Source organism: Ceratotherium simum, chromosome 22 (assembly GCF_057802395.1).
Source record: "Ceratotherium simum simum isolate JZ-2026a chromosome 22, ASM5780239v1, whole genome shotgun sequence".
Lineage (NCBI taxonomy): Eukaryota > Metazoa > Chordata > Mammalia > Perissodactyla > Rhinocerotidae > Ceratotherium > Ceratotherium simum.
The window spans coordinates 310,905-326,100 of NC_141921.1; the positions used below are offsets into that span (position 1 = coordinate 310,905).

The 15,196-nt window shown below is 44.7% G+C and overlaps 1 protein-coding gene across 7 annotated transcripts in view; it reads right to left on the reverse strand.

Moving 5' to 3' along the window:
- FGGY (FGGY carbohydrate kinase domain containing) overlaps positions 1 to 15,196 on the reverse strand; it is a 395,835-nt gene that overhangs the window by 134,380 nt on the left and 246,259 nt on the right. For all 7 annotated transcript variants that reach the window (XM_087445838.1, XM_087445839.1, XM_087445836.1 and 4 more), the window contains one exon: positions 2,992 to 3,099. In XM_087445838.1, coding sequence (XP_087301964.1) covers positions 2,992 to 3,099 — 108 coding nt within the window. The remainder of the gene's footprint in view (positions 1 to 2,991; positions 3,100 to 15,196) is intronic.

The following is a 15,196-nucleotide window of genomic DNA, read 5'->3' on the forward strand; positions in this document are numbered from 1 at the left end:
TCCTCTTACAGTGTCCTATATGACGACGACGTGTTGTAAAACCTGAGCTCAGAATTCACGACAGAATAAATGAGAATAAGTAAATGGACAGGAATGGTGAAGGGCAAAGGAATCATGGCTATTGCTGACGCACCGGTCATCTCTCCAGGCTGTGCTTACTCCCTGAGTTTCAGTGACCCATCTATAAAATATGGATAATAACTGTACCTATCTCGTAGGGGTTTTGAGACGATTAAATGAGATAGTACATGAAAAGCTCTTGGAATGGAGACAGGGAAATAAGCCTTCAAAATAGATATTAGGCATTGTGATTGTTATGAATATTATTCAAGGACTAACGAGATTATGTATATAAATCCTTCCCATACAAAAACACACTCAATAAGGGGCAATTACCGTTATTATTATATCATCGTTATTGTTATTTTATGTCTTTATTTTATAGGTGGTTTCTGTCTCTTTGCTTGGCCTCTCTGGACTGATGCTTTTTGGGACAGCCTGTTTTGTTCTTGATTCAGATTTTGCCCAATATGTTAGCTTTTAGATTTCCTAAGATTTCACTCTCTGTGGTCCATGGGTCAATCATGCCTCATCCATATGTCCAATGAAACTATATATGTAGAATTGCCCATACTGGAACCCCAAATGCAGTTTGATCGATTGATGGTGCAAAATCAGCTACCCAAGAATTCCCATGACTCTTGTCGAAAACCATAGTGGGCTATAATGAAGATTTTATTAATAGCAAAAAAGAGGTCACATTTTTTATTTAAATTCAGGCTTAGGAAACAGGCATAACCAATTCTTGTCCACAAAGATATGTCATAACCTTTGGGCGAAGATGGCTTATATCCATAGCAACAGAGCAAACTTTGATCCAAAAGCATTTCCAGACTGACACAGATGTTCAATTTGTATACTTAAGTCTCTGAAAACCTGTTGATGGACAGCTTCATGGACATGCATCCGGCACAAAGAGTTGGCTTACTGGATCATTATCCTTGTTAAAAAAGCCTCTGGGTTGTGTCATCTGTGAGTTCTGGGTCTGCTAAGGGTGATTATACCATGATGTGGCGTTGAAAAGGGCTATATTTTCAGTAATGGATTTTCAATGTGTCACAGAAAAAGTGTAAATAGATCACACTAGTTTAAACAGGAGAATGTACAACTCCAGCCCCATTGCACCTTAGCATACAATGATGCCTTACTTCTCGACTTTTCTAGCACTGGTTATTAAGACCAATCAGATGTTATTTATTTTATACTCACTGAGCTTCCGTACTAGACAATGAGCTTCTTAAAACCAGGGACTGATGGAGGTCTAAATCATTTAATTCATCTCTGTAGCCTGGCACAAGAGCAAAGGCACAGAACATGCTCTTTGCAGCCAGCCAGCCAGCCACTATGCTTCCACCGACTTTGAAAGAGAATTGAGGCAGTGAAGAATAAAATAGCAGTACACTAAGAAATGGAAACTAATGATTATTTGCATCCACATCCAGCTTTGGATCAGATCACTTTTTATTTGGCTGAACGTTTAGAAGAGCTGGTAGGGGAATCAGACCATAAACAGATGATTTCAATAGAACATAGTCAATGTGAGGTTGGGTAACTGAGCCTAGGTCTCATTTTCCTTTGCCTTCCAATCCCTCCAAGGCCTGCTGATCTTTTAACCTCAGTTTTCAGTCATCATTGCCACTGTCCTCATTCAAGCCCTAACGGCTTTTTGTCTGTGGACTAACCTACTAAAACTGGTCTCCCTTTGCCTCCAGCCATTTGCCCTCAGGCCTTCTTCCTCACTGCTGCTAGCCAGAGTTTTTACAACTGAGACTTGACTATGTCCATCCACTCTTTCAACCTTGCACTGGTTCCTCTTGGTCTTGGTCTACTAGACAAAGTTCAGTTCCTTAGCATGCTTACAGGGAATTCTTATGATGTGGTTCCTGCCCAGCTCTCTAGCTTTTACTGTAAGTCATTCTTCTAAGAACAGTTTATGCCACAGCTGAAATTTTGAACTATTTGCAATTACCCTCAAATATGCCTTGTTGTTTTTCACTCCCATGTCTTTGTTCCTATATCAGTTCTCCTGCCTAGAAGAGTATCCCTATGTTTCTTTGCATGGTTTGTCCCTATTTATCTTTTAAGGCTCAGCACAAATGCCTTCTCCTCTGCAAACAGTTTCTTAACCTAGCTCTGTGCCAGCTCTGTGCCTTGTACCTTAGGTACAGTACTCATCTTACTTGTGTGGACCTTCTGTCTTCCTGATTAGACAACCTCATGAATTCAACAAATTTTTATCAAGCACCTTCTATGAACCAGACACTGAGCTGGATACAAAGAGAAGTATGATACGGCCTTGGCCTTTAAGAGAGTCATAGACTTCTGGAAAAGACAGATTAGTAAACCAATAAGAATAACAGAATGTGATGAGAACTGGAGTTACGTCTTAAAGGACAAGTCAAACTATGAAGGTGGTAAAGAACTCTCTGAGCAAGGACAGAAGCACATACAGAGGCACAGGAGTGGAGTAACATGAGCCGTGGGGAAGCTGTGTGTAGGGCCATCTAGCCCAGTGACAGGGACGTGTGTGGGACTGGAGGGGACAGACCACAAAGGGCATCTTGTGCCCAGAAAACTATCTGTACTGTCCCAAGTGCTATGGGGAACCACTGAAGGATGTGGGCTGGAGAGTAACATGGCCATTTTCATAAAGCAGAACATCACTCTCACTGCCATGAGAAAAATGGACTCTTGTGTGAAAGACAGGTGAGAAGATGGGTTAGCCACTATTGCCTGGACCAACATTTATTCATTTGGAAAACACATGCTGTGTATGTACCATATGTTGGGCTACACACCAGGAGAAAGAGAATTCTTCTGATTTAGGAGACTGCAAATCATCCAGACACTGGGTGTACGGATAGTGTGACAAAATGCGCTAGTCAAGGGTGTAAAAACACAAAAGACCATACTGAGAAAGAGTCAACTTACCAATTTTCCAGTAACACTCTGACCACCTTCATTCAGCCAGAACCCAGGGACCATGGCTGAGAAATAAGGGCCCCAGACTCCTGGTACAAATATCGGGTCTTTGCTGATCTGGAAAGAAAGGGGCAACACAGGTGAACATATTGACCCTCACCGCTAGAAGCAGCCTTATCCTCCTCGCATCTGATGTTTCTATGACCATGGAATTCAGCTTCTTACTAAATATTTTTTATGGTGGGGCAATCACTCCCTCCCAAGGAATGGCATGGCTTCATCTTTGGAAACCTTTCTGATAAATTCATTTAGATGTCAGGCAGGGTAGCAAAAGAGATCATTTTGGAAAGAAACTGATATGACACTTCTTTGCTGGCTCCCTCTCTATGGTAGACTGATTGCAGAAATGGTCCCCATTTTCTACCCCTCCCTGTATCCACCCCCTTTGCAGCATGACTTTGCAGCTCCTCATACTGGGAGGTGGGGTCTATTTCCCCACCCCTTGAATTTGGGTCAGCCTGTGACTTGTTTTGGCCCGCAGGACGAGGTGGACGTGACGCTGTGCCAGTCTTCCAGGCCTAGGCCTCAAGAGGACTGTGTGCCTCTCCTCCTCCTCTTGCTCCTCTGCCTCTGTCACGAGAACATGCTCAGGCTAGCCTGCTGGGCGCAACAGAGCTGAGTCAGCCCAGGGGCGGCAGGTGACGTCCCACACGTGTGAGAGCCCAAACAAGATCAGCAAATGCTCCTAGTTGACTGGCAGCTAACAAGCCCAGGTCACCAGAATCACCCAGCCAACTGACAGACTTGTGAACAAAAATACACGTCTTGTTGTACGTCACTAAGATTTTACGCATGTTTGTTCCCTAGCATTTTTGTGGCAACAGGTAACTGATACATTCCCTTCCTTCTACAAATACTTACTAGCCACCTAAGAGCATGTCATCTCCCTCTGTTGGATGCTGGGGACACAGAGATGAATCAGAAACAATTCTTGTGTTCAAGAAGCGCCCCCACCCAAAAGGGAGCTAGACAAGTAAGGAGACGAACAGAATACAGCATGGTCCATGGTATGGTATAGACTCTTGTGGAGGGGTACCAGGGGTGAGGAGTGAAATGGTCCAGAGGTGGCCTCCTAGAGAGTAGGACACAAGCTTAGACTAGGAGATGAAGTGGGACAGGCATTCCAGGCCTAGGGAATAGCTTGAACAAAGCCATGTAGGTGAGAGAGAGGTGCTCTTAGTATTCAAGATGCTGCAAGGGACCACAAAAGCCCCTTTAGGTATTAGAAAGTATATCAAGAGATGAGCCAGGACAGGCAGGGAGGGACCCCATGTTCACTCATCTGGGATGGTACACACTTCTCACTCATCTGGCAGGGCGGATGCTAAAGTCCCGTCTACGGGTGTGGAAGGGTAAGTCAGAGGGTGGGGAGGAAAATGGAGTTGGCACTCCAGGTCTACTCCCGCACATCTTGAGGCTGGGCAGAGAACCTTTTCATTCATTTATCCTACAAATATTTATTCAGCCCTTATTACATGCTTGGTTCTGTGCCAGATCCTGGGGATGTAGAAATGAACTGAATATCCATAATTTCTGCCTTCATGAAACGTATAGTCCAGCATTTTAGCACAGAGACAAATCTTCCTTAAATGTTTTGACCCCAACTATTCTGTTTCCCTTTTCACTGAACTAATGAGTCATCAAATCAGTAGGATTTCCAAACCCCCAAACAGGAAGGAGGAGAAGGAAGGCAAGGAGACTACACAACATTGTCAACTTTAAATTTTGTCAAATAAAGATAATTTATAAAAAAGGGACATTTGACACCTAAAATAGGAAGAATAATCTCAAGAAAAAAAGACAGGCTTCTGTAAGAAAAGACAGTTCAGCTTACATTGATGTATTCACTCATTTCCTTATGGGATCAACAGACATTTCCTGAGTTCCTGTTGTGATCCAAGTCCGTGCCAGGCCCTGAGAATAAATGGTGAACCAAAGAGCATAGTCCTGCCCGCTGGAGCATGCTGTCTTGAGAGAGAGGCAGACGAGGGTGACCAATCCTTCAGGTTTGGCCAGGATTCTCCCAGTTTTAGCACTGAAAGTCCTATGTCCTAGAAAACCCATCAGTGCCAGGCAAAGTGGGACAGCTGGTCACCCGAAGACAGACATTAATCAAATAATCACACAAATGTGTAATTATAAACTGTGATAAGTAAATGAAGGAAAGTCACAAAGTATAAAAGCATGTAAGTGAGGTACCTAATCTAGCCTAGGGGTCAGAGAAGGCTTTTCTGAGGGAGTGATATTTGAATTAAGATGTAAACATACAGAGAAATTATTCAGGTGAGTGTGAGTGTATGTGTGTCTGTGTGTATTGTGCAAGTGTGTGTGTGTGTGAGTGTATATGTGTATGTGTGAGTGTGTATTTGACATGGAGTGTTCCAGCCAGAAGGAGCACACACTAAATGGTCTTCGTTTTTGTCACTTTGTCTTGGCCAGTGACAACTTTATCACATGCCCACCTTAGAACCTACTGCCTTAAGCTGCATCCCAGAGCTGCTTTGGGATGGACAAGTCAGCCCATGTTCACAACCACCAAGGACCCAGCATCTGGACAGGTAGATGGATACCCACCAAAGTCAAATCGTCTGTTCTCATGCCCTGCACCCCTTCCCTTCCAGAACTCTTAGTCCCATGTGATGGATTACTCTCAGAGTGGTTGTGTAAGTTGTCCACAGTCACACAGTTAGTAACAAGCCGAGGCGGTATTTGAACCCAGCCAGATGTTGGTCTCAAACCCTATGATATGCTTTTTTATTTAACTTGTATACACAAATTACTTAAGAAGGTTATGCATAGCCCACCCCTCCCAGCACCATCTCACAATTTAAGCATATTACTGCATCCACTGCAGCAGAACTGCATGGGCTCTACTGCTCAGAAACGTCAGAAGGCTTTGCCTGGTTCTGCCCAGGGAGAAAGCTCTGAGTCGACTCCTGCTTGTGCTCACTTATCCCGAATGACACATGCTTCTCATCAGATATCCTGAGTAAAGCAAGGAAACAAAGAGACAGAAATATGTTCCCCAGAGCACTTCCTATCACTCCCAAACACCGTGTTCCCGGAGAAAATAAGTAACGGTTTGTTTTGAGAGAGAGAGAGAAAGAGCATGTTTGTATATTTATGTGTGCTTTAATTCTTTGCAATAAAACTAAATATTTAAAAATATTTTTGTGAAAGCTCTTTTCATGCTGATGGCTCTCTTGGCCTGGAAGCTGCTCTGTTACCCAAAAGAAAGGAGTTCATTTTATTCCACTGATGGCAGGTGTCCGTGCAGGACACTGACTCCCCAGGAATAATGGTACTGTTGGCAACAACAACAGTAAGATTGACTGAATACTTACTAAAGACCTTATTCTAAGTACATTATAGGAACTAAATCACTTAATCCTCATAAACACCCTAAAGGAAGATTCTATCATTATTCCTATTGTCTAGATGTGTAAACTGAGGCAGAGAGAGTTAAACAGCATGCCCAAGGTTACAAAAATACAAAGCAGTCAGGCACCACACTCTACAGGTTCTATATTCATCTCTGCCAAAGTAGGGTGTTGTTTTTAGGCTACAATTGCTTCTCTCAATCCTTCACTTGCCTTTCAAGGGCAGAAAACAAGGGCGATTACAGCCAACATAGACTCACTCAAATTGAACAAACCTCCCAACCTGGAAGACAAGCAGATTAGGGAACTTTCATTTCCAAAGGACTTTCGATAAGTTTTCCCTAACACGCTTGTGAAGAGCAGAGGAGACAGCATGGGTGAGTCAAAGACCCATCTTGATTCCATTCCTGACTGCCATATTCCAGCCAGGTAATCTTACACAAGGTAATCTTTCTGGGCCTCAGTTTCCTCAATTCCAAAATGAGAGGAATGATAAGAATATTGGAGGACTTTTGTGAAGATTAAATAAGCTGTCACATATAAACAGCTTATTATATGTTAAATACCAAGTAAATGTTAGTTCTTCCTGAAATGAGGCTTGTTTGATGGACTAGTCAGGTGACTGGGTTGAATGACCACAGCCAAAAGTAATTGCAACCATGGAAAGAGGTCTCCAGATTTGTCCTTGGTCTTATTTAGTTAATCCTCTTAATAGTGAAGTAGAAGACGATACAGAAGTAAAGTTATCATATTTTCAGATGGTATAAACTTGGAATGATGGTTTATTATGGGGCATGTCCAAATCAAGATTCAAAATTACTTCAAGAGCTAGAATTAAGTAAAATACAAGAAGAAAATAGTTAACATTTATTTAATCATATAGTTAAAAATTTACACTTAAAAGGTACTGGCAGGGGCCGGCCGGTGGCTTAGCGGTTAAGCGCAGACGCTCCGCTACTGGCGGCCCGGTTTCAGATCCCGGGCGCACACCGACACACCGCTTCTCCGGCCATGCTGAGGCTGCGTCCCACATACAGCAACTAGAAGGATGTTCAACTATGACATACAACTATCTACTGGGGCTTTGGGGGAAAAAAGGAGGAGGATTGGCAATAGATGTTAGCTCAGAGCCAGTCTTCCTCAGCAAAAAGAGGAAGATTAGCATGGATGTTAGCTCAGGGCTGATCTTCCTCACACACACACAAAAAGGTACTGGCAATATTCTCTTCCATAATATTCTTTTTCACGGACGGTGGTGCATGGGTATTCAATTTAGTTAAACTGTATGTAAACATTTGATATATTCTTTAATTATGTGTGATATAAATAAAGTTATAGAAATCTGCAATAAAACAAAACATTTAGTTGTACACTATATGCCAGGCACTGGGACCAGCCACAAGGCTGTAAAAATAACAATAATAATAATGAGGCATGGCCCCTTTCCTCAGGGAGCTCCTAGTCTGACCGGGCAGACAAAGAGGTGGAAATGAATAAATTACAACAAAACATGCAAAGTGCTACAGTAAGGGAGGAGAGGAGTGTGGAAGGAGCCCAAACCGCCTGGGAGAAGAGACAGGGCCAGCTTAGAGGTGGCCACCTCAGCGCCAGGCCTCAGAAGAGGAGCGAGTGTGTGCCCGGCGGAGACGGAGGGCCGCTCAGGCGGGAAGGGCTGTGTGCGCAGGCTCAGAGCCGCGAAGCTGCACAGCACGGTGAGTTTCATGGGGACTTCAAGTTCTGTGTTCACTTCCAACAAACGACCACATGGTTTGAAGGAGGGGTATATATTTGCATCAACATACCCTACTACCTGTGAAAAAACTTAATTGAAAAAATGCTGTGTGGGAAAAAGCCCACACAGTGAAATCACCCTCTAAGTCAAGCAATAATAATAATATAATAATAACAACAATAACAATATACAAATAACAATAAGAAGAAATACTAAAATAGTAATTGCTAACAGTTATTGTGGGCATATTATGTGCTGAAGACTCGTCTAGGCTCTTTATAACACTCATGACAACCCAATGAGACAGGTCCTATGATTACACTTACTCCACAAACGAGGAAATCAAAGCTGAAGGAGCTCACACAGCTAGTAAATAGGAGTAACTTCAGGACCCGAGCAGGAGCCAAGCTATGAATTACCAACTCACACCCCTCTCTAGACCTTACTCTCCTCATCTATGAAATAAAGAGATTGCACTAGAGATGTTTAGCATCTCTTCTGTCTCTGGGATTCACTAAGATTCCACGAAGCTGAGTCGCTCTCCCCCAGGTGACCAGTCGGAACTCTCCAACAGCTATTTCAACAGCACTCTGCCCTTACGTGGCCTGGGGCTCTTGGGGCTGCACTGGGTGGTCTCTTGGGGCTTCTCTAAGTACTCACTTTGCTCTGCCACCCCTCTGACCTGTGGCCAAGATTATCAGGGGGCTTCTTGACTGTCAACTTCATGGGTTGTATTTAATTGCGATTATCTATATCTTACACTAGCTGAGTAAATATTCAGCATTTACTAGATACACACTGAGTTCAAACTTCTGTTTTAAACAGGAAAAGGTATAGAAAGATGGGCAACAGAGTCACGTAAGGGACTCCAACTTACAATTGCCTGACAGTATGCAGAGTCAGACAGACACAGCCTGTTTGACAGCTGAAGATGCAAGCACAAGGAGACCCAGGACCACAAGGATCAGAATGGCAGAGCTGGGATTAGAAGCCCCTCTCCGTGTGCTCCTGCCTCTTTGCACATCTGTGCCTAGCTGGCTCCATCAGTGGACGCCACTGGCTGAGCTTCATCTAAGGCTATGCTACTGTCAGCTGAGTTTCCCCGCAGCGATGAAGCCCAGGCGTCTCTCACACCTCTTTCTGGGAGAGATGACTGGGCTCAGAGCAGGGAGCTGCTCCAGCAACTTCCCTTCTGCCCTCCCCTCCATGATCTGGAGGCTGGCCTAAGCCTCTGGCAAGGGGCAAGAGGCAGGCTCCAGGCGCCAGCGGTCCTGGGAGGGAACAGAAGGTTTTGTTTTGAGTGCCTCCAGCCAGGTTGGGAATGTTAGAGGGTAGCCGCAGGCATGTGTGGGACCCGGTATTTCCGTGGTGGCTCATCTCTCCCTCCAAATGCACCATGCTATCGTCTTACTAGAAAAAACCATTTAGACACATTCCAGCCAACTCCCAGCTCACTCCCCAGTACAAAAGAGCACAGAGAATTCTGTTTATGAATGGGGCTCTCAGCACTCACCTCTGTCTCTGCACTTCTCAGATGAAATTCTAATGAGCTGTCTGCCTCTCCTACGAAACAGTGATGACCCACATCTTACCTTAAAGGCAGTGAACTCCGTTTAGCAATACGAGCATAGATCTTGGAGTCAGAAAAACCTGGGTTTCGGTCCTGGTTAGGTTGTTTACTAGCCATGTGCCTTTGAGTCTCTCTGAGACTCAGTTTCCTCATCTTAAATGGAGATAATCTCATCAATCACAGAGTTTTGTGTAAGTCCTAAGTGTATAATGTATACGTAGATCTTAGGATACAATATGCTCTCCAGAAATGTAAAACAACAGATGGTTTAATTCTGCTCCTTTTGGGGACGGTGGAAAGATCTGGAGTCCAAAGACCTAGGTTCGGATCCAGGCTCTACCCCTTATTAGCTCTGTCTCCTTGGTAGACTCTTTTTCCTTGTCCCTCCTGATTTTGTCTCACTCACCACATCTCCTGGGGTCAGCCCATCCACTCCCATTTGTGTAATGACAATTTTTATGCTATTGAGTCCCAAATTTTTATCACAAACTCAGGCCTTGCTCTTGAGTTCCATACTGGACATTTGACCAAGATGTCTAATCAACATGAGCAAAATAGAACTCACCATGCTTCCTCCCAGGGCTACTCTTGTTCTGGGAGCCCTGTATCAGTGAATGGTACCCTCTTTACTCAAATCCCTGGATCCCATTCTTAACTTCTTGATGTACTCATCTTCCTCCTCTGCTCCACAATAGGTCACATGTACTGTCAACTCTATTTTTCAAACACAAGCCTATTTCTCCCCACATTCACTACATTAGTCCTGTCCTTCCTCATCTCTTGCTCGGATTGTTGCAACGGTGATTAAGCTAGTTTCCCTGCCTCAAATACTGCCCTCCATCCTACACCCGAAAAGCCACGCTCAGAGAATCCAACTTCCATATCTCCAGCACAATGATCTTCCCAACACACAAACCTAATTATATCATTTCCCTTACCTAAATCCTGTAGAAGTTCTCCATGACATCTGAGACCATTCTGATCTGGCTTTTATCTATTTGTCTGGCCTAATCACACAGGTTATCATTTCCCTATCTTTTGCCCCGTCATGTTTATAATAAGCCCATCACAGCCTAGAAATTCCCCAAGTGTGCCAATTTCTTTCTCATCTCTGTGTCGTCTTAAATTCTCCTCACTCTGTCTAAAACGCATCCCCCTCAGCTTTCCCTGGCTAACTCTTACATGCCCTTTTCTAAGACTCAGCTAAATGTCACCTGCTCTGGGAAGCCTCTCTAAACCTGACTTCTACATCAGTGCTGGGTCAGGTGCTCCTCCCACATCTTCCCTTAACTCTCCAGACTTCTACATTGTAGGCTGTCATGTGCGTAAGTGTATATATCTATATCTAGACATACAAATAGAATGAATACTTGATATGTAATATGGATATAATATGCTTTACAAACTGAATCACCACACAAATGCAGGGTATAGCTAAAATTATTACTAACGTAACAATGTCACAGATATTGGATTAAGAGCAATAATACAATATAACACATGCCCAGCCCCCTGTAAGTGGCACATAGTTACTCAAGCTCAGGCTTGCCCAATTTTCCTCTCCTCTATCTGGAGGTTTCTGAAAGGTTAAGAGTCCTCCAGTAAATAGTTTGCCCTTCCTAGAAACCCAATCCCTTTACTTCAGTTTGAGCAAAATAAGAATGCAAGAAACCTGTTCACAGATATCTCCTGGGGCTTAGTAGTCTGAGCGGCAGGGAGGGCACTGAGCAGGTCTGTCACCCAATCAAATAGTCCCCAAATTTGGGATGGAGGGAAGCAGCCAAATATTGCCTGCAATGTCCTGAATTATTTGCAAAATATTTTGGACTCATTAAACCCTGAATTCCTCATCATTCCGAAACCCATATGCGATCACAATAGAAATGTAATCCATATGTTTCTCATTCACTTATACTTAAAGCACCCAAAGCTGCTTTGCAAGAGAGACTGAACAGCCAAGAAAACTTTGAGGCCTTCCTCAAGTTCCCCCCAAATGTTATTTTCCCTGCAGACAAGAAGCCACACTTGGCCTTCTCTATACAAATGCCTGACTGGCTCCAGTGAGCTCAGACTGGCTTTCAGCTTTGCAAGCTCCAAGAGCTGTCTGACTCCAAAGATATAAAATCATATCTTGCATCTTTTTCACTGCCCAAACAATCTGTGATGGGGAAACAATTATTGGCCTGGTCTGTCGATCCTGTAAGGGATGGGGGGCAGGTGGCGTGGGGCGGGGGCGGGGGTTGGGGAGGGAGCTAACAAGGTGGAGCTCTGCATGGTATGCGTGACCTGGATTCTTAGCTGTTGCTCTGATGACACAAAGTGAGTTGGACCCTCAGAGTCAGACCATATCTTCTATTTCTGTCACATCCCCCAGCAGTGAGCATAGAACTAATTATTAAGTGGTTCTCCAATATGGCCCAACCAGTGCTCTCTTGATTTCTAAACCAGCTGTTAGGGAAAGCAGCTCTCTCTTACAGACTTTAGGGTTCAGTTAAAAAGATGCCTAGGACAGTCTCATAGCCAAGGCTGATCACCAGGTGCAGAGGAGGACGACACAGCCTTTTCCCTTGCAACAAGAGCAGGGCCCCATTACACAGTGGCTCCATCAGACACCTTCTGATTTCTGAACGCTAAGTTGTGGACACTTGCTCTTCCTGCCCTGCTCCTGGTCAGTTCTGTGTTTCTCTTGTTACTGCCTTTTGCTTTGATACCAGAGTCTGGCCTCGGATATCATCTCATAAATCTGACACAGACTTAGATTTTCTGGTTTGACTCTCAATGTTCTGTCTTAATTTGCTGTGACCTTGGTCCTTGGGGCATTCATCTGAAAAATGGGGCAAACAGGACTTCTTTCACAGATTTGTAAAGATGAAATGTGGCACAGTCTATTATGGGCGTTGATACAGTGCCTGGTACATTCAGTGACCCAGGGAAATCTAGCCTGTATTAATATCATCACCTCCATACTGGCCAAGGCATACTTCTTATTTATGGAGTGGAGGACACGTAGGCATTTAATTTTAAAAAGTAAGATCTGACACCATCGTAACTAGAATTCTAAAGCAGGGTACAGAGATTACGCTGGCTCTAGAGAAGCGAGCAAGATAAGAATCAACACTATCACTCAGATGGGTTAATTTGTATTTGCAAGATCTGTCACCAGGAATCCAGACAATGGAGGCTTCACCCTGTTAACAGCATGCTGTGCAAAGGCAGAGAGAGCCTTGGCTGCATCATATCAGGGCCTTCTTTGATAAAAGTCAGAATTTCTGTGCATATGCATCAATCATTGCCTTTTGGAAGTCCTCCCCGAAAGAACCCACTCCTGCTGCTCAGGTTTAGCTCAGGGGAATCTGAGACATGTTCATGCAAGTCTAGACCTGAAGAATCCTGGTCTTCAGAACTCTCCATTTTTGGCCTAACAGAAGAAGACAAGGCTAAACTGGCCAGGCAAAGAGAATTAAAAACTATCCACAGACACCAGGGCAGCTCCCCCACTGAGTGACTGCAGAAGTATTATACACCAAGAAGTTTATGGAACATCAGCCAAGGTGATCAGGGTGAAGGAGTTTATTCCTCGCATCCTCTCTATAACTAACGAGACCGACGAGAGCATCAGAAAAGGTGAAGGCTGGATGGGAGGAGGTCAGGAGAAGACAGATGGAGAGAGGCTATGAAACTCAACATTCTTTGGCTGCCTAATACGTTACCAGGGACAGCATATAAGTGGCATATGTACCAGCATGTCCATGGCAGACAACAATCATGGCCTTCCTTCCATCAGGACTTTCTGCTCGGCCTCTGAATCCTTCACGGGCCATGTGCCAGGGAGCCCCTGCATCAGCTGAAGTGCACCGTGCCGCAGAGCTTCTCTGCCATCCCCAGGTGGGGCACCTTCACATACACTCCACCCCAAGATGCTGGGCAAAGCCCACGTCACACCCTGTTTTGACAGAAAAGGGAACTGAGCTTCAGAGATCTTATCTCAAGTTCCCAGGCTCACAAACAGGGCAGAACCAGGATTTAGACTCAAATCTGACTCAAGAGTCCATATGCTTCCTGAGACACTTTTTTAGAGAAAAAGGGTTGGAAAAACGAGAGGCAAGGACACAGCAGGCAGACAGCCCCTTCTTCAATGCCCTGTCTGGAGCCAGTGTAGCTCCTGCTGGGCCCTGAGTGGGATCTGGCCCTTGCAAATGCAGCAGACATGATGGGATTTTCCCAGATGTCGGAGAGAGAGAGAAATCACACAATCCAGTAGTGTCTCTTCCCTCCTCCACATTCAACAGCCCTTCTCTGAGAATGTTAAGTGAGCCTCACATTAAAGAAAATACTTAAAAATTGTTTTCCTAGTTAAATAAGTTCTTATAAAACAGAAATGGCTTGTTCCACAGAAGAGAGAGGACTAAAGAAGAAAGGGTGCTCAGAGAGAAGTTGACTGGGAAGGTCTCCCCTCTGCCTGTGCTCTCTCAAGACCAGGCTAACAAGTAAGATATGTCAACACTGCAGAACAATCAGAAACAAACGAGATGACGGCTTCAGAGTAACCAGGCTCAGCTGTGGGCAATGGCCAGGAGGCAGCTTTTGTCATGACCAGATCATGTGCCCGTGGAGCAGGCCCGATTGTAACCCTTGGTGCTGGCTATCTAATGTATGAGGCGTATCCGGCCAGTCTTTCCTTAGTAAAAGGGGAGGGAGAAAAAAGGAGAGAGAGCAGCTATATGTAAAATATACCACCTGACATAGGACGGGGTTACAATTCTGTCAGAGTGGTTTACACAGTTTCTGTGTTATTGATCAGTAATGTATTTAGCTCACAAAGTAACCAAGGACAATTATAATGACTTTTATTTTTTAAAAAAAGGCATACAAGTGAACGCAGGGGAAAAAGAGAGGGAAGGTCACTTGCCAAGCAGCTACTATGTGCTGCGTGTTTATACACGTTCTTATCTGTCGTTTTCATGACAGTCCTGCCATTTCCTTCAGTTTACAGATGAAGAAACGTCGGCTCACAAAAGTCCAAAGCCTTGTTCACGGTTACACAGGTGCCAAGTGGCAGAACTGGGATTTGATCTGGATCTGTCTGACTCCCAACGCCATGCTCTTCCTACCATCCCTGGCTGCCTCCTGGCTACATGGGAACCATAAAAGTCAAATGAACGCAAAGGGTCAGTGGAACCAGCCCTTCCCCTTCCCAGATGTCTTAGCTTTCCCTGTGATTTACAGAGAGGGGCCCAGGGTGCCCGCCCGGGTAAGAGGCCTGCCCAGGCCTAGTTGCCCAGGGTCCTCTCAGCAACTAGGCCCAGTTTCCAGAGACCAGCGTGCTTCCCTGCGGTCCTGCCTTCCTCCCTCTGCCCACTCATCAGGCAGCAATCAGACAAGATGAAACGAAACTGGCCGCCAGGGCCAGCCTGGCTTCCGGGCTGTGTGAAGCCCGGCAGAACTCTCCGTGTGCTGATACCCTGTGTGTGT